The 27545-nt window shown below is 39.6% G+C and overlaps 1 protein-coding gene across 40 annotated transcripts in view; it reads right to left on the bottom strand.

The window, feature by feature from the left end:
* The window catches only part of CLASP1 (cytoplasmic linker associated protein 1), a 307430-nt gene that overhangs the window by 39292 nt on the left and 240593 nt on the right, over positions 1-27545 (bottom strand). For 19 of the 40 annotated variants that reach the window (XM_021923484.2, XM_017947944.3, XM_021923485.2 and 16 more), the window contains 8 exons: positions 26431-26494; positions 24588-24668; positions 23881-23883; positions 23522-23685; positions 20246-20324; positions 19064-19207; positions 9361-9504; positions 8721-8827 (listed from right to left, as the gene is read on the bottom strand). In XM_021923484.2, the coding sequence (XP_021779176.1) occupies positions 8721-8827; positions 9361-9504; positions 19064-19207; positions 20246-20324; positions 23522-23685; positions 23881-23883; positions 24588-24668; positions 26431-26494 (786 nt within the window). Of the gene's footprint in view, positions 1-8720; positions 8828-9360; positions 9505-19063; positions 19208-20245; positions 20325-23521; positions 23686-23880; positions 23884-24587; positions 24669-25830; positions 25834-26430; positions 26495-27545 lie in introns of all 40 variants that reach the window. The other 21 variants (XM_021923495.2, XM_009185059.3, XM_021923497.2 and 18 more) reach the window with 3 other exon arrangements.

The following is a 27545-nucleotide window of genomic DNA, read 5'->3' as shown; positions in this document are numbered from 1 at the left end:
ATGCTTCTATTTGGAGTTTTACAACCAAAGCAGATTTTATAAAAAGTCACATTCCTGGATGGACATCTAAGAATCCTCATAAAAGCAAGAAATCTTTGTTGTTCATGGAAAAGTGTTATTGACTGCTGTCTTTATAGACATTGGGCATAGCAAAACATGAAGCAAAAAAGCCAAACAATCCTTTTTGGTGCACCATAGTTTGTCAACAAGTGCCCTGTAGATGTCTGGAAAGTGCACTGAAACAGGGAGAATCCTGAGAACAAAAACCATCCTGAGAATATAAAAGTTTTAAAAGCATGGGATGGATATACCAGCATAAAGCAAACAAAACATGAAGCAACAGTCAACCAAGGGCAAGTTAAAAAAAAAAAAAAAATCTTAGTTTAAATGTCACTTGTTTCAAGAAAAGATCAGATGAATTCACCTAATTTAATTTTTAAAATAGTCCTGAGCTATACTGAGGATTGCTAGGGACATGCAAAGAATCCTTGGCTGTATGTAAGTAAGCATGCAACACTGTTTAAGGACTAAAGAAAAGCAATCTTCCTGTTCTTCAAGAGAGTAGTAACTGAAGAAACTAAGTATCCTTCCTACACGACCAATCCTATACATTCCCCCAAAGTGAGTTTCCTGTAATGTAAAAATGATGAATATTTACTAAGTACTCTTCCTTAATTACTCTGCCCTTAAAAAAAAAAAAAAAAAAGGTTTGGGCAGATGAGCAAGGTAAGATTTGGAGAGCTCTCACTTGGAGTGGCCAGATCTCTACTGGCTTGATGTTGCAATGATCCAAGTGTTTTCTAGGGCTGGTAAGTTCTAGAGCCCAAGAGCTGACCACAGTCTCAAAGATGGGAGCTATTTGTCTAGAATTGCAAATATGGCCCAGATAAAACCCACTTTTCCTGATGAATGAAAGAAAATACATAACCCAATTGTATTCGGAGCGTTCACAAAAAAACCAAACAAACAACAACAACAAAAAAATTTCAACTCGAAGATTGACTTGAGCATCAACCAAAAAGAAATGTGAACCTTAAACAGGTATGCTGTTGAAATTCCATGTCTCAACTGATAGGAGGTAGAATAAAAAATTTGAACAGAATTTAAGATCTCAACCTCTTCTATGTTCACAAGGCTGTCTGTCAAAGAGGCAACACTCCTTAGACGTGAGGAAGGCATGACCGAGGGGCCAGAGGCTCCCCTCCTCCTTCTGAGGACACCACAATACTAGCTCATGTACAGACAAGGCATTTATACATCTGGCCAGTACACTATGTTTTATATATAAAGACTGAGTATTATGACTCAAACAAAAAATATATATACAAGATGTAAAAAAAAAAAAAAAAATGCCTTAAAATACTTTTAATCACAACAACCAAAAATAACAGCATAGCCCATGCAAAAGAAAAAAATCCAAAAAACTGAAAGAACGATGGGATGGACAAGAGGAAGTCTGGCGGAACGTTCAAGTTTTTTAAGGGATGTCACAATATTATTTTCCATATGTCGCTTCAGATAATGTCAGCTTTCAGATAATTCATCTCATTATTCTTAACCTGAACTTTCCTAAAAATATTTCATTTCAGATCACATCACTTCACTATTACAATAGCCTCTTTTTATAATAAGAAAATAAAGGATTCTGCCAGGTAATTTCCTCCTTCTCACTTTGAATTAATAAACCAACTCAAACTCCCAATTTAGGAGCACCATTTGCAGAACTAAGAACAATCGAAGGTGTCTTCTTTTAGACGCACTAGCCTGAGGTTTGAAGTATCTCCTTGGTATGAAGCTAAAACAGTGAGCTGCAGGTGAGAGGCATAACTGCTTAGCTCTAGGACGAAATGCACCATGCTACTTTCTTTGCTATTTTTATGCTTTGGCTTGATTTGTAGTTTTCCAAATCAGTATCTGTTAAGTTCTCACTTAAAGGAAAAAGGAATTTCCCATGAAAGCCATTATCAAGGAGGGTAGATATTATGTCCTCACAAGCGGTATATGAGGGAGCCGCAGGACGGCCTCAGAAGTGGACTGAGAAGAGAACTGGGGAAACCTCAGTCTGCCATCTGCCCCACAGCCCGTCTTGTTTCAGCACTGAGACAACCCCAGGACATAATGCTTGGGTTAGAGGTCAGGCCCTGATCACCTGTAAATACTCTGGTTAGACTCCAGAAGGGCTCTCTTAGGGTTTTTTAGATTAGGGAGAATTCCTTAATCAGTCAATAGTCACTGACCTAAGGTTAGGCTTACGTCAGGCCATGCCACCCAACATGGAAGCTGAATGCGGCCCTGGGCTTGCCCGCTGAAGGATTCATGTCGTGGGGAGGGAGGAGGGCATGGGGTCAGGTCTCCAAGAGAGAGAAACTGGAGAGAGAAGTCTGCCTTCTTTGTCATTTTGTAGGAAAAGGGTACAATGTATAGATTAAGCATAGTCATTCTTTGTTATGGAATCAACAGGATTTTGGCACAGAGCAAAGAAACAGGCATATAGATTCCCTCTTAGTTTTATGTAACTGATAGGTTTTCTAAATGTAAAAGTCTCTAGTCAACTATCCCTGCCTCCAATGGGCAACAGAAGTTGTAAGCATTTAGTAAGCATTCTATCTTAATGAGTTAGGTCAACACGTATTATTGTGTACATATGTGAAAGATGATCCTAGGAATGGGATGTGCTCTGGTGGGATAATCCTGATGTGTGGCTGGCAGTGAAGCTGAGTGCCCATGAGGGCATACGGGTCAACATACTGGGAGATAGTCAACAAACTGATCTTACACTTGGAGGCACAGCTAACCTTAAAAAAAAGAAAAAGGAGTGACCTGCTTTGTTAACATTAAAGACAGTAGCCGTCTCCTCGTCTGCTTGCCCTAACCTTGTGTATCTAGAAACATTCATTGCAGGGTTCTCTGTACACTTTAGAAATGACTTTTAGAGGTATAAGAGCTTCAAAAGGAAGGTGTTGTTAAAATATTTCATTTACTGTTTTTGGCTTCACTATGTAGATTATTTGTATTCCACAAAAGTCAGAATACAAATCTGTGCAAAAGCTATCTATGAAGCATTTCAAAAGTAACAGACCGTTTTTTTTGTTTGTTTTTTGTTTTTTTTAACCCTTTTCCTATCACACCCTCTATCATAGAGGGTAGAAACTCATCTCACAAAGCACAATGACAGCTGGACTGCCCGGTGCTCTAACAGGTTTCTAGGGAAGAGATTCTCTGATCTTTGGACCTTATAAAAAGCATCCCCAAGAGACCCTGAAATAGACATCTGCAGTACTATGTGGACCCTTCTTTGCACCACAGATTTACCATCTGTCAGCATCTGAGGGAAGCCCACCCCGTCTTCCAGACTCATAAATAACTGTTGCATAACCAGTGTCCATGATGCTGCACTCGGCATCAACTGTGGGGGTGCATGAGGTGACTGACAGTTCTCCTTCTTAGAGGCAGGGCATCCTTAGTGAGCTAAAACAGTTATCCTGCCTCGTGGGGATTCCTTTCTGGATGTGTGTGCTCAGACTACCCTCATATGACAGTATATTAGGAAAGAAATCAGTTATATATAGTCAATAGCATGGCTGAGAGTGAGAGGTGTGGTTTGGGAAAGAGTAGGTCTCCTGGCTTCTCAGGGGAATGCCTTCTGCACTTTAGACACATGCTAAGGAAACTGCTCCCACTATTGCCCACGCTGACCTCACAGCATTTCCTGAGCTCTTTCTGGGGGCTGAGCACTACCATGTACAGAAAGGCCCACAATAGTGGGCGGTGATGAATCTGATCAGGTTATAAAGGGTCATCTGTCCCTGTGACACAGCAGGAACCGTACTTGTGAGATTTGGCAAAGATCACACACCTGCTCACACTTCTCACCAAGGCTCTACTCCTGCTATGTGACACCAAGAAAGGGACCACACTGGAGGCAGCTTAGAGGCTTTCCCAAAGACCTGAGACGACCTTGGAAACGCAATAATATTGTGACACCTCAGACAAGTTTGACAGGTAGCTTGTTACCTGGGAGAGTAAGAGCGCCTGAGAGCCTTGTGGGAGGGAGCGGTGGGGATGGAGTTAGGCTGAGAAAAGGGAGGTGGGTGCTTCGCTAACCCGTCGGCACTCCAACCCCATAACCGACTGCAGTGATCAGAAGAGGAAAATCAGAGAGAAACACAAAAAGCAAAGGGGAGGGGAGCAGGAAAGCACTACACACTAAGTGTCTTAGTCTCTTCTTTCCTTGACAAAGTTCTATTAAAGTTAATCAGAGCAAAATTAGCACTTCATCATACAGAGAAAAGAACAAATTTTGTTTTACAATTTGGTCCTTGATGAGACTGGTTTATTCTTTCCCCTCCCAACCATGGAATGTGTTTACTACTTAAAATCACATGAGATTCCAAGAGTGTCTATGTGAGAGACTGTGTGTATGTGGGAGTATGAGGGGGTGTGTGTATCTGCATGCACTGGGAAGGACATAACACAATACACAAGAAAATATGGATGTTCACTTTCAGTTAACTCATCAGTTATTTTAGAAAGAACCAAATAAAAATCATGGGGCCTCAATTCAAATGGGACCAGAGGGACTCCAGAAGGAGGACTCAGAGACTGTGCTACTCTGACCAGAACTCTCCAATGTGGAGCAGTGCATTCTCTGGGGCTGTGATCCAGTTGGATGGTGTTCAGAAACAGCACAAGCTGTTTCCTTCTGAAACAAGAGTAGCACCACTAGAGGGCTAGTGTGTTAAGTCTCAGCTGGCCAGCTCAGAGTACCAGGTCATAAAAACCAAACCTCTCTGCTCATGTCACCTAATATGAGAACTGAAATTCTTCTGGGAACACAAGTATTCATCTTCCCTTCGCAAATGTCACTGGGTGCCTGGGCTTGCAGAGGCCCTGAAGGAGAGTTCTAACAACTGCTGCAATTCAAAAGGATTGAGGGAAAGCCTGGGAAAGTGGGGAGCTGGGCTGGCTGGTGATGTGGGGGAAGGCCAGGGTGGAGTCCATGGCATCAGCGCCAGGGCACCTACAGAACAGCCCTGCCTGCCACTGGCATTCACTGGCATCATCACAGCGGGAGCCTCTGCATGCTAGTCTTCCCTGAGCACAGGTATAGCTCTGCTTTATAAGGAAAATAAGTCATGGAGATGTGAAGTCACTGCCGTACAGAGGCCTAAAGACACACTGGCCTCTATGTGAGGCACACACTGGGTCAGACACACACAGTGGGTTGGAGGTGAGGGCACAGGAGGGATGCAGGTGACACCTCCGGCTGGGCGTCTGTTTGGGGAAGGAGGGGCAGACACACCCACCTCCGAGTGTGGGGCGGAGTCTCCCTGTTAAGCCCACTTTGATTCGATCCATACTTTGGATCCTTTCACAAGAGGGCCACTAGAAATGACTTCCTATTGCTAGGGACACACACGCTATTTACAGAGTCATCCCGCTCTATGACACGTTTGCCAAGAACAGATGGCAGACCAGAGCAAGGACCACCATATACTTTTTTCTCTTAAAGGAAATGGACTTCAGATGATTTCTGAAGCCCCGTGCAGCTCAGTGTTTCATTTACCATAAAATCACATTGGGTAAAATATAAATATGTACTTCACAATTTATATAGGCAGTTTACTCTTTCACACAGAAATGATGTCTAACAGAATGTTTTACAAAAGTTTAACCTATTATCTACAGCATCTCTACTACTACTGGGTTGATTTAAAAAAAAAAAAATGACTTCCTCACTGGTGAGAGATATATACATATATATTTTTTATATATGTATATATATAAATAAATAAATATGACAGGGTCTCATTCTGTTGTCCAGGCTAGAGTGCAGCTCACTGAAGCCTCCATGTCCTGGGCTCAAGCAATCCTCCCACCTCAGCCTCCCAGGCGTGTGGTACCATGTCCGGCTGATTTTTTACTCTCTGTAGAGACAGGATCTCACTATGTTGCCCAGGCTACTTTCAAACTCCTGGGCTGAAGCAGTCCTCCCACACTGGCCTCCCAAAGTGCTGGGATTACAGGCATCAGTCACCATGTCCAGCCGCTAGTGGTATTTTTAAACAATTATCAGATTTATCATCTTAGAATAGTTTCTTACTATCATCATGATCCAAGTATAAGTTCATTTTGACAGTTAAAATTAGACTTAAAACAGGCCAGGTGTGGTGGCTCATGCCTTTAATTCCAGCACGTTGGGAAGCAGAGGTGGGTGGATAACCTGGGGTCAGGAGTTCGAGACTCCGTCTACTAAAAATACAAAAATTAGCCTGCCGTGGTGGTGTAGGCCTGTAGTCCCAGCTACTCAAGAGGCTGAGACATGAGAATCGCTTGAATTCAGAAGGCAGAGGTTGCAGTGAGCAGAGATCATGCCACTGCACTCCAGCCTGGGTGACAGAGTGAGACTCAGTCTCCAAATAAATAAATAAATAAATTTGACTGAAAACAAATAATTGGTAATAGATTTTCCCCTACAGAATAAAAGGCTAACACTGTTTGGTCAAGATAACTCAAAGGAATGGCAGGTTGCAGAAAATCAACAATTTAAGAGCAATGCTCAGAAAAAAAAGCTGAGATTATATAAACAGATCTGTCTACCTTTCTATAGTCTCCTTAAATGAGGTAACCTACTCAATTCTATTTAGTGCAATAATCCATTTCTTTTATCATTTTCCTTTAGAAAATATGTAGCCTATTTGAATATTTCTAGTGACATGATAACATGAGGCAGTTTTTCCCACTGCCGGACAGTTTTAGTTGCAAGAAAAACTATTTCTTCCGTGAGCTCAAGTTGGCTGAGGCCATCTGGCTATCTATGCACTGAATGATGGCAAGTTTAAAAAAATGTATTTTTCCAAGAAAGAAACTACATAAATAACTCCCTAAAGAAGAATCTGATAACAAGAAAATATTTAGACCACACATGAACTACTGAATATTGAAAATAAATCTCGTTTCTTCCACTGATCTGTAACTATAAATAAAAATTAAGATGAGGCCAATTAAGAAGGGATAATGACCTTGAAAAACAAAATTTTTAATGACTTGAGGACCCATGGAGATTGACTTAGCCAGTTTCAGCTCTGATGAATGATACTAACAGCATTAACAAGTTTTTACTTAGATTAGTAGCACAAATAATAATAAAATGCTTAATATGAGTTATACCTTTTGACTTACTATCTAAAGAATGTGCCACCCTAAGAATGCAATAACTAAAAGACGTATGAACTGTATGTTATGGAAGAAAAGACTTCCCAATTAATATTGTGTAACTATCTCTTCTAGACAGAAGCAACAATTTACAGAAAATTCAAGTTTTGCATATAAGTTTCTCCACTAGGAAAGACAATTTTATGATTTTACTGTCACCACTGTACCACCATATTCTTTAGACATACATGGTAGTATTAAGGAAAAAAAAAAAATGGCTAAACCTCAGTCACACCTGGGGAAAGTCAAGCATATTTTCATTAGTCTCTGGTCTCAATTTTTTAATTGTAACAGCCTGTTGAAGCCATGACAATACAGACCAAATCTGGAGACATAATATCACATTGCCGTCTACCTAAATATAGTGCAGAGAGACATTTGGGGGAGTAAACATAAGGGCAATCTAAACAGCAAGATAAGACAGCTACAGAAAATACTTGGTTTCACCAAGAGGAAAATACACATTTCTTATGTTCCAAAGTATTTAAAGGATATGAGGAACTGGAAATCTAGAGTGATAAGGAAGAAGTGTGGGAGACTCTCGATCATTTAAAAAACTAAATGTAAAAGCAATTATGTTTTGATATCTTCCTAGTAACAAGGTCCTATTAAAAGGAAAACAGCATACTTGTCGTACTTCATTTCATTTTCAGATCTCGGTGCCAGCAGCCCTCAGGACAAAAGCTTACTGGTTTGTATTGTTAGTGATCCCAAAGAGTTAATCCTGTAGACAGAGCATGTGTGCCCCTTGCTGGTCCAGACACTGGCTCTTTCATCAAAATTCTGGCCTGTAGGGCAACTACTTTGAGTGGGGCCATGGGTCACTCCCAGCTCATGTTAGGGGGGTCACTAAAGCCACCACACAGACTTCTAAAGGCTCTGGTCAGATGGTGAAGTATTACTAAAGATCCCGACAAAGCAGGTTCTCTTTTTAAGTCACTGCCTCAGCTTCTATAGGGCCAATATTTGCATGGTCCCAATAAGAGTATGAAATGTGGACCCAATTTTAGTTCTCAGATTCTAAATCACAGTCCTTCAGAGCAGCATTCTGCTTCAAACATGACAGCAACTATGTTTAGAATGACTACTTGGGTTAAAAAACGATCCCAGACTTGGTGTAACTGACTATAACAAGTTGGCTTGGATGACTAAATACCTTCAGGTTCTACCACTTGCAGAACAGGTAATGAGCTTCTACATGGATTCTATGCAAAACAGTACTAAATGTAAACTTTCAGTTGTAGGTACTATTAGGTACCAGTGAGTGTTTAGAGCTACTAGAACCAGAGAACATTCAGCACACACCACTCATCTTACCATAGAAGTTAACCCCTTTGCGGAAGATTATACAGTTACAATTTGAGTGAGGACTAGAACCCATGGTTCTTGATACTCGATATTCTTTTTGTTATTTAGCTTAGTCTAAAAAATCTAGAAATAGGCTGCACAGCAATTAAGGTGCTTTAGTTTATTTAATTCTGTGGAAAGTAAAGAAATGACCTTACCTTGGAGACAGACCCCCATGGGAACAGTTGGTGGGTGAGGTTAGGGGGCTGGTCCTGCTGCTGGTGTGTCGGGAGGGCGTTCGGCCAATCGTATTGCTTGGAGAGCCCTGGGGTGAAGCAGAATAGGCATCATTATTCCAGTGCTGTACATAGAATATTATTCTATTCTCTCCTTGGTCTTTTAATCCACATGTAAATAAATGGGTAGAATCTGCCCAGGATGGTTCCCCCACCCCTCAGTATCATAAGGCCAATTTTAAGTGCATATAAACCAAAAATGAATAATCATCATACAGGCACTCCTGGAGTCGAATGCCTGATGTTGGGTGTGCCAGAGTGACAGACAAAATTGAGCATCTGCATCTTTCCAGTGTTGAAAAATAAGACCAACTCAGTGAATGAATGACTAATTGGATAGCCTAGTGAAAATGTAGCTGACTGAACAACCTAAGAAAAAAGGCCATACTTAAATATCAGATTCATTCATTCACGGGGCTCAGGATGGCCCCGTCCTGAGGATGCTCGGCATTTCCCGAAAGAGGACAAGGAAACGGGGTACTCTATGAGAGTAGGTTCTAGGTAATGGCTCCGCAGAGGTCATGGACATCACAGAGGCACCAACCGTGACCAAAGCACTCACCACACTGGTGTTACTGGAATTCTTGAGGTGGTTGTGCAGGAGTTTGGTGGCACCATCCTGGAATGTTTTTGGCAAGGCACCAAGTAACATGGTAAATTCAGGAGTATTCAATTCAAACAGAGAGATTAGCACAATTTGTGCTGCCTAGAAAAAGGAACCATGATTAATCTATGTAACGTACAATAGGTCCTTCATCAAAATGTTGATAAAAGTTGTTTTTAAAAAATATTTTATACGTAAAATCACTAATAAGAGGGCATTCTAGGCATCAAAAACAAAGAAGCATCTGAAGAAAATAATATCAATCATTAGTCTGACTTCAATCTGGAAAATAAACTCTGGCTTCACTTTAATGTCCTGGCCTTGGAATTCCACAGCACACTAATAATAAATTCCTAGAACTTTTCTTTTGTTATCTGGTACTAGGAAGGAAGCTGGTAAATAGCTAAATGAAACAATTAAAAAGTTTAAAAAGTTTAAGATTGATCCCACTTGAATAATTCAGAACTGGACAGGGATCTCAGTGCACCTTGGAGAGCACATATTTTTAAACAAGCTGCATTAGGTTATCTTGAGAAGCCACATTTCTCTTGACTAAGAAACACGAGAAAACGAGTATAAATACCTCAGAAAAACTTCTACTTTTACACCTATAAACCAAGGAGAGAGACTTCTGAGAAGCAAACCGGACTTTGAAGGAGTCTACATTAAAAACGTGCTCTTCTGCCTTTTGGAAAATGTTCTACTTTTGCTTATTAATTGAGTCAACACACTGCAAGCCTGCTTGTAATGACTGCGGTAGCGACGTAGGCAAAGCAGTAAGAGTAGTCAACGAGACTCGGGCTTCTAGTAAGTGATGTGCTTTCTATGGATTTAGTAGCAGGCAATCTGAGCTTAAAGCACAATGCCTGAGGAATTAATTATAATAGTTTTCATTTACAAAAGCCAAGCCAAAAAAAATTTAGTAAATACTAATTGGCATTTCTTATTAATTTCTAAGAGTCAAGGGAAAGAAAGACACAAAAAACTGTCTGTGAATATAATCACTTCTTTTTCGTTTTTAACCATAAAGATTTTACAAACATAAAGTCTTTCCAAAGACCGTAATTTTTAAGATTGCAGTAATTATTCAGAATTTTTTTCCATGACATAGAATATTACACAAAAAATGTGCTTGCAGAGAGAATCTTTTGGAAATAAAAATCACAAAATAGTTCAAGGATTTTACCATGCTACAATTAATTATACGTCCAGTTAGGACAAAATTACTATTTTGTGCATGGAGAAGGAAAAGAAATCCAAAAACCCAAAGGTATTTAACCAAAAATAAGAATTATGAATTTAAAAATATAATCAAAAATTACTTTAACATTTTGAAATCATTCATCAAAGCATTGGGCAAAAGTACATTACTTTTCCCCCCTTTAATTTCAAATACAGTCATCAATACCTTTTCCACCCAAATTAAATCATAAGTGCCAAAATATTTTTATGACATGGGCAAAAAACATTATTATTGATTTTACTAAAATATGCTTTTCTACATTTCATTTTGGAAACATTTTAAACAAATTATCTGAAGGAATCTACTTCACCAACAATTTAATGTACTGTTAATTTGATATGTACATTTGTATAACAGAACAAGTTTTTCCAAAACTCATGCGAAATAACCTGCATATTTTTAAAACACATTGTATTAGGTGTTAGGAAAAAACCAGTGCATGCAGAAAAATAATGCACTACAAGAAGAAAGCAAGCAGCAGCCTGGAATTGCAGCAGGAAAAACACATCAATGTCATCAATTTAATTAAAAAATATTGGCACTTAAATTTTGTTGACTGAAAATGGCACCTGAAGGTTATAAAACATATAATTACCTTCTTGAATAGTATGCTTTTTATGTCAAATGTGCCACTGCCTTTATTTAAGAGACAATATTTCTTCCCAGAATGTTATCTAATGTCTCAAGCTAACTTGAGGCTTTTCATGATGCAAATTATAAACTTAGTAGCTTAAAGTATTTCCAAAGTAAAATCTTTTAAAAATAAGATCCAAGTTCTAGAAACTGGTAGAAAGTATCATTTAAATATACATTTTTTTCCTACGAAAAGAGGCGGGGGTCTCATTGCCCAGGCTGGAGTGCAGTGGCTATCTACAGGTCCAATCACAGTGCACTGCAGCTCGAACTCCTGTGCTCCAAGCAGTCCTACTGCCTCAGTCTCTGGAGTAGCTGGGATTATAGGCATATAGTGCCCGGCCCAAGTATCCAATTTTTAAAAGATTTTATATCAGAGTTTTGCAAGGAATTAGACTGTTATTATTTTCAAATATTTTATCTCTGACCCTCTGAATTAGTGAGAAGTTAAAATGGAATCCAAGCAAGGAAGAAAACTGGGTTATATTTATCATTACCATCAATATGATCTCATTAAACAAGTAATTCCAGATATGGAACTGGGCTGGAGAGATGCATTTAAAAAGCCTGGGGCATAGCTCATGTTCACTAGTGACTCAAAAAGCGGAGTACGCCACTGTTCTTGTCTGCATATCTGAACTGTTGTCTTCGTAAGAGGCAAGACCATTAGGCAGCCAGATGAAAAACTCAAGAGTACTGCTGACTTTTTCTAATGGGCAACCCTAGGGCAATTTATTTTAAGGATCACATGGCAACTTAAAATGAAATGATTCTCACACACACCCTCATAGAGGAATTTGAGAGGTGGGATTTGTAAAAGGTTCTTCATATCTCACTGCTACCATATGAAGAGAACTCCCAGGGACATCAACTGTCTTGAATGTTGCACACATTATAGCAGAAAGGAATTCTTCCTAGCAGATCAGATCAAAATAAAGCTTTGCCAAACACTTCAGTGTTGTTATTAATTTGGGAAAACAAAATTTGAGAGGAAAAGCAGAGTTTTCCAATTTATTAAACAACTCACTGCTCCCTTCAGACTCTCAATAAAAATTGCTTCATGAAGTCACCAAAGAGAAACTATTTCAAAACCTTCAGTCATTTCTCATTTAGCATCTCTCCCTTTTTTTTTTTTCAAGAGATGGGGGTCTTGCTATATTGCCCAGGCTGGAGTACAGTGGCTATTCACAGGCATGATCACTGTGCACTGCAGACCCGAACTCCTGCAATCCTCCTGCCTCAGCCTCCCAAGTAGCTGGGACTACAGGCGTGTGCTACTGCTCCAGCCTACTATCTCTCCTTTTTACTATTCTATTAAAATATGGTAGCAGTCGACACAAACATGGCTATATCACTGAGAAGGTAGTTAATCATAAAACACGCCACAACACAAAGGTTGACACAGGCACACATACACACGCTGATATAGTATTATATTAATTTTAGATTTATCAAAGGCTTCCCAGTGCCTTCATAAGGGCAACTGGTATTAATAATCTAAAATGCAAACAGTGAAGTGTGCTGTTTGAAATTAGTACACAGTTTTCAATCTACCTGTTTACAACTTTCTTCCAAGTTTCCTTCTCCAGGCCCAGAGCAGGTTGAAGCTGACCTAGTGGGGAAATCCTCACCTACTCGACTACGCTGAAGCGAGGACTGGCAAACAGGAAAGGTGGGAGGATTGAATCAGAGAGAAGCAGAAAGTGCCTAAACATGGCAATCTGTTAGCTACAAAAGCATTTGGCTTCTTAGATAAAATCAGTGAGACACACATGATTGAAAGTTAGGAAGAATCAGAATAATAACAGTAGCTGCCAGTTTTAACCCTCAGTAGCATCACTAGGTCTTTTACTTAATAAACTTAAAAGGAGTATTCTTGCTTCAGGTGATGAAATGGAAGATGTCCAAATAAGACTTGAAAGAGTCCGGCATGGTGGCTCACACCTGTAATCCCAGCACTTTGGGAGGCCAAGGTGGGCAGATCAACTGAGGTCAGGAGTTTGAGACCAGCCTGGCCAACAAATGAAACTCCCATCTCCACTAAAAATACAAAAATTAGCTGGGTGTGGTGGCATGTGCCTGTAATCCCAGCTACCCAGGAGGCTGAGGCAGGAGAATCGCTGGAACCTGGGAGGCGGAGGTTGCAGTGAGCTGAGATCGTGCCACTGCACTCCAGCCTGGATGACAGAGCAAGACTGTCTCAACAACAACAACAAGAAAGACTTGAAAGAGACTCACAGTCACAGTTAAGCTGAGATTCAGTTATTTGATAGTAAAACCCTTAGCTTTCAGACTAGAGGCATGCTGCCTTTATAATCATATATTTTTTTAAAGTCAATTAGAAATCTCACCTTTTCAATGCAATTTATGCATTAATACTTCTCCCTGCTCTAGCCAACAGCATCTTTATACTTCTAGGTTTCTTTGCCATGCCTTCATTGCCCACACTTCTCAAAACAAGGTTTGGGGGCTAAATCTGTTGCTTCATTTGACAAAGAGAATCACATGTGATAAGCTAACATACAGGCATTCTAAATTCCAACATGTAAACATACAATTAAAATTCTACTGCCATTACCACATTCCCTCTGACTGATCACATGGCTTCCTAATCTTAGAAAAAATTCTGGTACTCAGTTTATTCCATAAATAACAACAGCAGTAAAACCAAAACAATCACCAAAAAATAATAGCAGAGCTGCAACTGCAAATAAAATGTCTAGGTTTTAATATATTTTATTAATATATTAATAAAAATTTAATCCGCTTAGTAATGCCTGAGGCAAGTGTTACTTATGTATTTTAGAGATGGGTCTCTTTTTGTGGGTGCAAGCAATCCTCCCACCTCAGCCTCCCAAGAAGCTGAAATTATAAGCACGCGCCACCATGCCCAGTTTGAGGCAAGTATTATTATTCCCATTTTATAGACAATAAACAAGAACTCAGGGATTAAATTACTTGCTCTGACCCCAGTGAGTGGCAGACGCAGAAGTCAAATGGAGGTCAAACTCCAGAACCCACCTTCTTTCTATCAGTAATATATACTATTATCTTATGTCAATACAGTGCATTAAGAAAGGTCTAGTGTACGTCTGCATAGTTTCATCACACAACTAAATTAGTCAGGGCTCCCACACTGAGAAAATGGAAAAGTTTACTTTTGGAATACAGCAGGCCAGTTACAGACTGGGTTGGGCTTTTTCGTCTTGTCCAAACCAGTCTCAGTGTGGTAAGCACACCTCACTGGTGATTCGTTCGTGTTTTGATTTTAAAAACACCTTAACAATTTAAGCACCCCTCCCTCCACAATGTGAAACACCCCAATATACTGAGCTAAGAAGGAAAACAAAATATTAAAAATGCTAAAATCAATGAATCTGAGTTATATCAGCTTGTATTAGTTTAAAATGCTTCAAAAGTGCTTTCACAAACATGGTTGTATGGACTTAGAGAATGTCTGGAAAGTCCCCAGGTACTCTGTTTACATAAAATATTCTCCAGAGATGAGTCTGAGAATTTACTGTGTAAATTTCAGACTGAAGGGCTCTTCTGTATTTAGAACACCCACCCTAAAAAAATTAAAGCAGGACATTAACAGAAGAACTTGGTTTAAGATCACAAAATGCTTTTAAATCACCAAGATTTCCATAATCCCTAATATAACCTTTAAAAAACTCTGGAAATGAAGGATGAGGCAGAACAAAGTTTATTTATACAGACATGTATTTTACGTTTAGTGTGCTAAATGATCTAGATAAGAATGGTATTAGTTTTATTTTTATACAGCTTTAAAATAATTTTAAATCTTATCAATTTTAGATCTTAGAGCAGTGATATATGCTATATCACAATTCTTCTAAGTATTTTAATTTATTTAGGCACTACTTTCATTTTGACAGTACTTCAAGAACATCTCATATTCCTGGGTAAGGCAGCTGCATCACTGACAAAAGCAACTATATTTATAAATGTTCAATGGATGGTACATCAAAACAGGGAATTTAAATAAAAGTGAATCTACCTCCAAAAAGGATTAATCTGCAGCGCCCTAATGTAGAGTTTGAGGACATCTATTTTAATACTGTCCTATGATACAACTATTTGAATCAAAAGTAATGCTTTACTAGTTAGTGCGGAATGTTACTGAAAGCCAAATAGTTTAGAGCCACGGATATCTTAGATGATTTAAAAAAAAAAATCTAGGTGACAGAACACAGAAATGCGTCTGCTAAGTAACTTGAACCACATCATAATTTGCATAGATAGGTAAAAAAGCTCCCTCCTAAAATAAGAGCCAAGGAATTATGGAATAACTATGGTAGCCTTCTGCCAACCCCCTAAAAGAGACATCAAAGTCCTGGTAGTCAAGACACTAAGACGGCCCCCAAGATTCCCCATAACGTACTACACCCTATATAATCCCTCCCACCCTTAGAGTGAACGGGACTTGTGAATATAATGGATATCACTCCCATGACTGTGTTACATGGCAGAAGGGATTTTCAAAAAATGTAATTAAGGCCCTTAATCAGTTGACTTTGAGTTAATCCAAAGGAAGATTATCCTGGGTGGGCCTGACCTAATCAGGCAAGCCCTTAAAAGGCATCAGGGAGGCTGGGCGCAGTGGCTCAAGCCTGTAATCCCAGCACTTTGGGATGCCAAGACGGGAGGATCACGAGGTCAGGAGATTGAGACCATCCTGGCTAACACGGTGAAACCCCGTCTATACTAACAAAACACACAAAAAACTAGCCGGGCGAGGTGGCGGGCGCCTGTAGTCCCAGCTACTCGGGAGGCTGAGGCGGGAGAATGGCGTAAACCTGGGAGGCGGAGCTTGCAGTAAGCTGAGATCGGGCCATTGCACTCCAGCCTGGGTGACAGAGCAAGACTCTGTCTCACCAAAAAAAAAAAAAAAAAAAAAAAAAAGGGCATCAGGGAGATTCAAAATGAGAGAGATTCTATGGCTGGCTTTGTTTTAATTTCTCCTTCATTTTGGAATTAGAGTTTTGCCAAACTGTGAATTCTTGGCTAATCGCTTTTTTTCTTTCAGCACCTTCAATGTCATCCATTGCCTTCTGTCCTCCGTGGTTTCTGAAGAGAAATGAGCTGTTAATCTTATTGAGGATCTTGTGCACGGGATGAGTTTCTCCCCTCTTGCTGCTTTCAGCAAGCTTTGGCTTTCAGCAATTAGATATTATGTGTCTAGGTGTGAATCCTTTTATTAAAAGATCTTGGCTGGGCGCGGTGGCTCACGCCTGTAATCCCAGAACTTTGGGAGGCCAAGGCGGGCGGATCACGAGGTCAGGAGTTCAAGACCAGCCTGAACAATATGGTGAAACCCCGTCTCTACTAAAAATACAAAAATTAGCTAGGTGTGGTAGTGTGCACCTATAATCCCAGCTACTCAAGAAGCTGAGGCAGGAGAATCACTTGAACCCGGGAGGCGGAGATTGCAGTGAGTCGAGATCGCACCACTGTACTTCAGCCTGGGTGACAGAGCGAGACTCCATCTCAAAACAAACAAATAAACAAACAAACAAAAAATCCAAATTTTTTTAGTTTGTTGGGCTACTTAGATGTATAATGTTTTTTGTCGAATTTGGGGAGTTTCTTAGTTATTATTTCTTCATGTATTCTCCCGATAGCTTTGAATAAGCAAAATTCCTGGTAGCCTCTACTATCTGAGAATGGCTCCCCGGTTGACAGTCAGCAAGAAAGCAGGTGGCTGAGTTCTACACCGGCGAGAGACTGAAATTTGCCAAGAACCAATGAGCTGGAAGAAGATCTCAGCCTCAGATGAGACTGCAGATCCAGATGACATCTTGTTTCAGCCTCTGAGACACCGACCAGAGGACCCAGAGAACACATGCCAGATTCCTGATTTATTACCGTGAGATAATCTGTATTGTTTCAAGGGAAGTATGTGGTAATTTGTTATACAATAGAAAACGAATAAAGAAGTCAAAAGAAGGGAACTTCCAAAACTATAGTTTTAAAAATGATGGCTTCAAAATATCATTTGAAATGAAATCATTCCATATGGGTAGTTATCATTCATTAATTCATTCAAAATATATTAATGCCTACTATGTTACTCCAGGCATATGCCAGGCACTGAGCATGCAGTGTGAGCAAAACAGTCTCCTTACTGCTCAACTTCCCAAACCCTCTGCTTCAGACGTATCAGTCTATTTCACTGTTCCCAGACAAATCTCATTTCTTAAACAGGACTATTGTCCTTCCCCTAAACTCATCACTTATGCAAACTGCATCCATATTCCACATCTGAGGATGAATCTTATCTTCTCTAGGAAGCTTTCTATGATTAATACAGAGTGCACTGAGTGACAACATACAGAAAACCAGGCCAGTATTCCATCAGTTTGAAGGAAGTTGCCCAGGGTAACAGGGCCCTAACCACTAAAGTGGGTTTAGAGGAAGCACAAAAACTCGAGGTCCAAGGTAGGGTGGTGGGGAAGATGCCAGGGAACACAGAGGCCAAGCCTAGTCCTGAAGATACTGAGGAGCAACACTGCCTAGCAAGAGAATTTGCAAGAAACAGATCAAGACTACATCAGTAGTCTGTATGTCTTGAGGTTCATTCCAGGGCCATGGCCCAAAATACTAGGCCTTGTCTGTGTATTAAAAATCAGCCAAGAGTGAAAGGAACCCCCATCAAAAAAACAACAGAGTGTCTAGGTTCTGCCCTATACCAATGAAATCAAATTCCTTGGGAATAGAGCTCAGAAATCTACGTTGATTTTAATTGCAGCCAGGACTGGGAACTATTAAATCTGAATCTTCTCAAATTCCTCTGAAGATCAGGATTATTGTCCTAGAACCTAGGTGTAAGTTAGGTGTGAAGGTGAGGATTTAAGTACACCTCACAATGGGAAAGGAGAAGTAGGGGGGCAGGCATGGAAAGTAGCACATCAGTGGAGATAAAGCTTTGCAAAGTAACACTGTATAATCCAAAATAACTGAAACAAGTGTTGAAGCTCATTCAAACAGTAAATGAACGAAGTGATTTCTGGCAAGATATCTAATGTTCTATTTATATTTGGCTTGAGCTAGTATTAAAATAAGTTGAGGTTTTTGGAGCCTCAGGCTAATAATTCAAAATTATCTGTAATGTTCTGAATAGAATAGTAAGGACAATAAGTCCTTGTTCAAATATTCTAATGTGCACGTCCACAGGGAGTGGGCATTATCATCAAAGCTCGTTTGTTCCAAACAGGCCCTAATCGAGGTAATATGCAAATCTAAAATATGTTTCAGCCTGTAGCAGGCAATACTTAAGTAACATTCCATCGCAGAAGCACATACTCACATATCACACACATACTTATGTGCTACATATTGAAAGATGTTTGCTCTTTTTTAAGAATCCATTGCATCTTATCAAACTTTTCAACTACATTTTAACGATCAGGGACCCTGTAGCCAGCCAGCCCTAGGTCTGCAATTTTGTCTTCAAAGTATGTATTACAAACTGATATAAGGAAAACAAACATCTGTGTAAAAGACACTAATTTACTAGTGATTTCATATTAGAAAATATATAAAATAGATGCCTGGGGAAACCACAAGGCCATCGTGCAAGATCTCAGATTTTCATTTTTATGTTCAAAACTGGGCAGAGCCAGAGAGAGAAAAGAGCAACAGCAGAGCCTTAGGGACAAAAGGTTTGTGTGTGGGCGGCGTGGTTTTCAAGTTTCTAAATACATTTGTCTACCACAAGCCCAGGAACAATCTGTAATTATACATCAGTTCTCTCGGACATACCTTTCTCACGTCTGAACTCTTTGGTTCTGTTGTCCAGGTTATGATTCTAGAAACAGCAAGCCTTGTCTCACTAGAGTTTACAAAATCTGTTGGATCCATCTGTCTGGCCAGAGACTCAATGTATTTCAGGATTGCAACTTTGACCTGAAAGAGCCAATAACTATAAACATTAAGTACACTTGATGCATCTTTGAACACAATTCTTATCAGGTGGCTAGAGAAAAGTAAACCCTGTTGAGAGGGATCTCCTTTCTTTCTCCTGTATTGATAGTTTCCACATGGAGCGACATCCAACAGGGGAAAAAGCATGAAATGACTGACTGGTAAGTCTGGGGACAGGAAGAAGCACACGACTCAGTTCTCTTCATTTTTAGGTGCCTGTAGAGAAGTGTGCTCTCCCCCTCACCTATGCTGCAAGACACTTCCGGGGCAGGAGCCCTTGCGAGAGGCCTGTGGGATTTCCAGCTCTGCCACTGACTGCAGGGTACGTTCAGCTCTAGTCTTGTCACACATTCTAGGCCATGTTCTGTAAGGCAGCATTTTCAGTAATCAAGCTGATGCTCTGCCCTAACTTCACCATCAACTTCTCAACTAGTTTTGACTTCAGGAGAAAAAGGTAATTATTTATTAGGCTCATCCTAAAACCTCCAAAAAGTTAATGATCAAAGAACAGACAATGAACGAGACCTAATTCAAATTAACACACATCCTCCCTCAAACTTGGTCTTGTTATTACAGGTATGATTTTCCACAACATGTAACAATTAACTTGCATAGCTTAGAATGTTAATATTAAACATTCCAACAAGATACCTATTTCCACACATAAGAATGTCTTAATTTTCTAGTTTAAATATTAATTGTGAAAAAGACTAGTACTGCTCAAATGTTAGTGAGGATGTAGAAAAACTAGAGCTCTCATAAACTACTGGTAGGAATACAATATGGTACCACCATTTTAGTGGTTTCTAAAAAAGCTAAACATATACCTATCCAATGAACCAGCAAATACACTACTAGGTACCAAACCAAGAGAAACAGGAACATGTCCACAAAGAATCAAGCAAGAATGCTCACAGCAGATTTATTCACAATAGCTAAACATGGGTCATGTACAAACAAAAGTAAATTTAAGCAAATTTGAGTTCCAGGGTTGAATAGTAACGACAAATAATTACTGACCTTGAGGTTTGGAGTTTGAGTTTGATCCACAATAAATCTCATCAAAATGTTAAATTGTTGATCAAATGGAAAGGAGTCCCTAGGATGGTGGGAAAAAAGTGATTTTTAAAGAAATTTATTACAAAACAACATAAAACTATTTAACAAAAGCATATCATTGTAAGTTAATGTATGTAAAACCCTGTTCACATTTTTAACAGTGCTTTTTGTTTTATGTAAAGTAATACATGTTATACAGAAAATATGGAAAAAGGAAAATCTTTTTGCAGTCCCCAAACACAAACTGAACTTACTTTGAGTGGCTATTTAAAAAATTAAGACTAAGCAATAAACTAAGGAAGAAATTTCTACCCGCCTTTTTAGGGAGTTGCTCATTTTCCCTCCAGCTACCTTTCTGGATATTGTGTAAACATAAAAATCGCTTCTGATACCCAAATCTCATTTTTACATCCTGACTGGGCTGCTTACAGCTGACCCTGCTTAAACTAACCGCACCATCCTCTTTGGTCCTGGTCACGGCTTAGGGTCCCTGCACACCACAAAAGTGTGTCGCCTGTGAGACGGCGACAAAACATTTCCCATCCAGCCACAAATCACACACAGAAGCCTGGGGCCCCAGGAGCCCCTTCTCTTGCTCCATTCTTGCCTTTGCTGATCTTATTTCTCGTGGTCATCATGCATCTCTGATCCAATCAAGTAGCCCTCAGGGACTCTTGGCCAGAGAGTCAGTGCTCTTTCTGTTAAAATGCTGTAATTACTAGTATTAGTTAAAAATTGCACAATGGGGCCCATGTGGAAAATGGTGATGTAACGTCCATATTAACAGGAAAGATAAATGCAAGGCAAATATCTACACTGCTTTCTTTGGACCCCCTTAGAGATTTTTCCCAATCTACATAAATGTAGTAAAATAAAGAAGTAGGTTTGACTCTTTAAAATGAAGCAAATAGAATTGATTTGAAAAGTAAATAAAATCATACAACAAAAATAAAAAGCACATGGCATATATTAGGTACCAGTGTTATCCTACATACAATTACTAATAAAAAGTGAATTTGATCCAATAGTACCCTTTCCTCCCACCATCTAGTTGTACCCTGGAATCTCTGAAGATCACTTCGGGAAGGAAAGTACACTTTAGTATACCTGATTTACGTGACTATGTCAACAAGCCACCCACAAAATGTCCCTCCCTTTTTCTGGCAGCATGGGGTGGATGGAGAAGACATTTCAGTAATGGGTGTGTATAATCGGGAAATACGCCATTGTTAGGCACAGGCAAAGGAAAGGAAACTGAGGCAGATTAGCACTGAAGTCTATAAACTGAGAAGCAATTCTCAGCCGTCACTAAAACCTCCTATTAATAGTCACTGACTATTCTAGATCAGCTTAAACAACTGTGTATCCCAACTGCTGAGAAAAAGAAGGGAATATTAAAAATGCTTTAGGCACTCAGACCAAATCTACTGAGATGAGGACTCTTAAAGGGGCATCCAGGAAAACTAACAGGAAGTCACAGCTGTATTCCTTAATCACCAAAGTTTAGGAATACAATCTTAATAGTCCTACCATTCCTAAAAATATGAAATGGATCTGGTCATTGGTTAATTCACCTAAATTAAGTGACCTATAGGCCAAGTCTGGCTCACATGTGTTTTATTTGGCCTTCACAGTATCTTAAAAAATTCTCAAATATGTTGCCCAAATCCACATTTCTCACATTTCTTTAAAAGTCTGGTACTACTGAGCCCATGTCCCAATGTGGTCACAACTGGCCCCAGCCTTTCAAGAGCCCTCCTATCTACTCCATTCGATGATACCAGCTTATCAGCCTACCCCTCAGTCAATCTTGGCTAAACCTTTATAATTCTTTGGTATAATGGTGTACTGTAATGCCCCCTAACTCCACTAAGTTTAGCCATGCAAAGGAATGACAAAGTTTGAAGGCTTTATTGCAAATGTAGTACGTTACTTTCATTCTTATTTATTTATTTTATTATTATTCTTTTTTTAAGGCCTCATCAACAGATGCAAGTACATTACTTTGAGTTCATTAAAAACCAGAAGGGAAATCTCTCTGGATAATAGAATTCTATAGCAATGCAATTACACAGATTGACAGGGTCAAGGGCCAAAAGAAAACAGCTGGCATCATGGTGTAGAGGAACAGATGCATACTTGGAAGTCAGAGTCATGTAACAGCTGCACACATAGGGAAGCTGGCAGGGCAGGATATGCTACTGTGCTAGTCAAGGGAGCCAGAAAGGGAAGAGAAGGCTCTAGTGCTATCCATACCACCCCCCTGCCCTGACAGGAGGTGAGGACACACACCCACAAGACAGCCTGCAACAATAAGAACAGACAACAGTGCAATCATCAGAAATCCTGGATTTTCATTCCCAAACAGCCACTAACACAAAGTCAAGGTAAAGTGTCTGTTTCTCACTGATAAAATGAGCATCATCTTTAAGGTCCTCTCATCTTGAAATTCTATGATAACTATAATTATTCCAGGTTGTAGTAACTTATAAAAGTTATCGCCCTGATAATTTTCTGAGTCACTTGGAAGTTATTCCTTTGTTCTTTAAAAAAGTTCACCAATTTGACATTCCCCCCCATCCATATTCCACCAAATCACAACCAAGACATTACTGCAAAGTGTCTTCCAAGATCTTTTAATTCTCATACTTGCATACTGAGGACCCACAACTGCACAGACGATAGAGAAGCAGTTTCTGAACAGCAGCAGCACGTAGTCTTTTCTAACTTTTCTGGGTTTCAGCAGTTTTCCTTTTCTCATAACAGCCAGAAGGGTCACAACTACTGCAAATGTGCTATTAATCTCTGAGCCAACGTACTGTCAATTTAGAGAATTTTCCTGGACCAATGGAAACTCTACATCATACACTGATAGAACAATTTCTAGTATGACTTGTAAGTTGAAGTAATAAAAACACTAAGGTCTTCAGAAAAATGTAAACAAATATTCTAAATGTTTTCTTTAAATGTTTTTTAATGAGAAGAGAATCAATTTCCAAAGTTTTACATTTGTTTGTTATGTATGTCTTAAATACAAAAGTAATATCAACACAAGGAAGATATGGTATTTCATTTCATGGATTGGTGAGACATGTCAACAAGTATGTCAACAACAGAAAGTGAGAACTGAGTAAAAGATATTCAAGTGAGTGACAAACGCCATGGGTAACAAAAGAGAATGGCAAAAAGTCACCTACAAGTATCCTGTAATGTCAAAACTAACTCTTAAACACTTACCTTGTGACATCTAGAGCCTTTTGAACTTTTGCTTGCACAGATCCAAGTAAATCTGCTCCCATTTTCTTAAGTAATTGTGTGAGAAGAACAAAAAGCCAGTCTTGTAAATCATCCTTATGAATTATTATAAAATCCACAAGAGTCTCCAAAAACATACTGAAAACCTAGACACAAAGGAAAACCAAGTACTTCACATATTGAATTCACAATTTCCTCCAAAGTCTACAAAACATTAAAAATGCCCATACGTGCTTTGCCCAGACTCTTGTAACTTAGGTTAACACTGTCAACAACTGTTCCTAGTACAGAAGGAAAATGTAGTGCAGAAAACAGATAAAGGAAAAAGGAATGGAACTTACTCTCTGTTGTGAATTCCACCGCAAACGAGGCCATGCAACAAAACAAATTCCATGTTAGTTGGCAGTGAATTAATACCATTTTCATGCGTTTAAGAAAACCTGAAAAGGCTACAAACCAATGAAATATTCTCTCCTCCCTCAATATACGTCTTTAAAAAGCAGTACAGAGAGAAATGAACTTTTCTGAGTTTAATCATGAAGGCTTTTCTTTCTTAAACAACAACAAATCCTTGTGTCCTAATTCTATAGTATTCTTATTCACTATCTAGCAGTCAACACATGCTATTATAAAATGAGCCAATAAAAACACCTACTCACTAGTGTGTAGCTATTGCTTTTCACGTCAGATATTTTGATGTACACCAATTTCAGCTATCATAAAGTAACAGATGGTTACAGCTTAGAATAAAAGATATTAACATAATTCTCATGCTGTTGTGTAATGATTTTTGCTAAGGCAAAATAGAGTGCATAGTGGAATATCTCTGAACCAATTTCAGAGAGAAAAGTAGCACTGAGTATCCCTACCTTGCTAACGAAACTTGTTCTACTTGGACAGCCCATGAACCCTATACCGCCTCATTTCTAGTAGAGCAACTATTCACCACCAGGGGTCTCCTGTGAGACAGCTCAGGAAAAAGGTCATTTAGCTGTGGGATTCCTGGCTTAGCTTACAGGCAGCTAACAAATATTAACTAAACTGAGACCTCCAAACTCACTGTACAAGAGACTTCTGATGGAAACAAATTTCCTTCTTTATCCTCACATTCTGCTTCTGAATCAGCAATCTAGGGGTGACAGGTAACAGAAATTTATCAATGTTCTAAACCATCTAATAGTGCTTATGTTTTAAATCTTAAGAATCTAATTATGCTTATGCATTAAATCTTACTGCTTTTAACACTACCTTAGAGAAGAATCTTGATACATTTTAAATTTGGATATCTATGTGGCCTTTAAAGGTTTAAGCTCAGTCTTTCCTGAATTTTTATTGAGACAGAATCTCACTCTGTTGTTCAGGCTGGAGTGCAGTGGTGCGATCTCAGCTCACTGTAACCTCCGCCTCCCAGGTTCAAGTGATTGCCCCCCAAATAACTGGGATTACAGGCACACGCCACCATACCCAGCTAATTTTTATATTTTTAGTAGAGACAGGGTTTCGCCATGTTGGCCAGGCTGGTCTCGAACTCTTGACCTCAAGTGATGCACCCGCCTCAGCCTCCCAAAGTGCTGGGATTACAGGTGTAAGCCACCGTGCCCAGTGGATTTTTATTAATATTGTTAATGTTGACTTTGCTGTGAGGGTCATAGCAGAAAGTTTAAGACATGCTTCAAGAATGACACTGAGTGAGGAGAGCTGTGGGGAGAGGGGAGGAGAACCCTTGCATTCACTCCCCTTTACGCTCATGAGCACCTCAAAAGGCTGGGGCCATATCTTCTTTTCTATATCCCCGCCCCAAAGCAGTTACTCAGTAAATGTTAAACGACTGGGTGAATGAATGGGTGGATGGATGTTTGATATTTCAAGGACAATTCCTACGAGGAAGCAAGGATAGGAAAAGAAAGATGATGATGACTAACTGGCTGGGCTCTCTGGCCGCCACGGGTTTCTTTCTTCCAGGAAGACTCGGAGGAGGCCATCTTTACTAGGAAAACTAGTTGATCCTGCATGTCAGCATTAAAGATTTGCTTCTGCTCATTTAAGGTTCTATCCATTTCCACACCTTACTTTTGTCCTTTATCTACCCCTTTCCCTAAATCTGCATCCTGCCCTCTACTTTCTTCCTCTAAAAGCATTTAATAGTCTCCAAGGGCCTCCTCCCAAACAATGGTATTTAAAATCTAGACCCCAAGTAAATTTCTGTAAAGAGTCCTTCTCTCACCCCTTTTCCACCACCCCTGGAAAGTGTTCTGTCCCATACGCATGGGCGTTTCCCCCTCAGCTGGGACTCTCTCCTCAGAAAAAGCATTCCTCAGGCTTAGTGTTCCCTATGGCCCTCAGGAGGTGTGGGCACCACCTAAGTGATCACCAATTCAGCAAGTTCTTGGGAACAGCAAAATCCTATTTTAAGAAATAATCTGGTTTTTCAATAAATCCATTAAATACTTTCATTTTTTCTATCTTGTCCTATACAGACATATTCTACATGGGATACAAAAATAATTATACACTTATTTTCTTCACTATATACTATAACATTAAAAAATGCATGATATTATAATACGATCTTATACCCTAGCACCTACCTCACTGTCTGGCTAACAGGAGACATACAGAAATATTTGCTGAATGTAAGAAAGACCATCTGATTCTCTCCCTGATAACTCTTACTTGAAACACACTTAATTAACTTGAAATTTTATGCACATTTAAGTTTCCAAGAATTCTGTTTTTGAAAGATGTAACATACACTAGTGCTGAAACTGGTGTTACTCTGTAAGGTCGGAACTGCACTATCGGGAATTCGCTCTCATTCTTGGATAGTATATCACACAGAGCACACAGACATGCAGGGGGAAAGACAGGGCAGGCATGACTTCCAGACCTACCTTGCTATGAGGGTCAGCAAACATCCGGGTGAAGATCTCACACAACCTTTTCAGTTCAACTCGACTAGAAGAAATAAAACAGAATTCAATGAATTGACTACTTGTATTATTTTTGAGACAGGGTCTCATTCTATCATCCAGGCTGGAGCGCAGTGGTGCAATCATAGCTCACTACAGCCTTAATCTCCCAAGCTCAAGCGTTCCTCCCACTTCAGCCTCCTGAGTAGCTGGGAGGTGCACACTACCACACCTGGGTAATCTGTTTGATCAGTCAACTACATAAGCTTTACATAATTTATATCTACATAACAAGGTTTTTTTTCACAAACTCTTATTTAATTTGTAGCTAAATCAAATAGGAATACAAAACCAGAGATCGGTTCTCATTTTAAGATGAGGAAACTAAGACTGAGTGATTTACTCAAGGGGACACATCTGGAAGTGATAAAGCCATGCACCAAAATCTTTTTCATTTTATCCCAGCTGTGTCTTCCACATGCCACGATTGAAAAGCAATGGAATAAAGTTTAAAAAGCATGCCTATCCTGCATTGTAATGAGAGGTACAAAACGAAAAAGGCAAAAAACAAAACAGCATGTGTTTCAGGGTCAGACAGACCTGGATTTTAATCTCAGTTCTGCTGTAAATAAGGTACTCTGTGCCGGGCGCAGTGGCTCACACCTGTAATCCCAGCACTTTGGGAGGCCAAGGCAGGTGGATCACCTTAGGTCAGGAATTCAAGACCAGCCTGGCACCATAGTGAAACTCCGTCTCTACTAAAAATGCAAAAATCAGCTGGGCATGGTGGCGAGTGCCTATAATCCCAGCTACTCAGGAGGCTGAGGCAGGAGAATTGCTTGAACCCAGGAGGCACAGGTTGCAGTGAGCTGAGATCATGCCATTGCACTTCAGCCTGGGCAACAAGAGCGAAACTCAGTCTCAAAAATAAATACATAAAATAAATAAGTACTCTGCTATCTTTAAGCCTGGTTTTTCCTTATTGGTCAAACAGGGTAAGCCATGTCATGTGGCTGCTGAGAGGATGAAAAAAGATAACACATTGTACCTTCTACTGCACCTAGGACAAAGCAAACATTCATTTCACATTGGTGCCC

This window comes from Papio anubis, chromosome 10 (genome assembly GCF_008728515.1).
Source record: "Papio anubis isolate 15944 chromosome 10, Panubis1.0, whole genome shotgun sequence".
Lineage (NCBI taxonomy): Eukaryota > Metazoa > Chordata > Mammalia > Primates > Cercopithecidae > Papio > Papio anubis.
The sequence above is the reverse complement of the archived record's forward strand: the minus strand, read 5'-3'. Positions and strand labels throughout refer to the sequence as shown.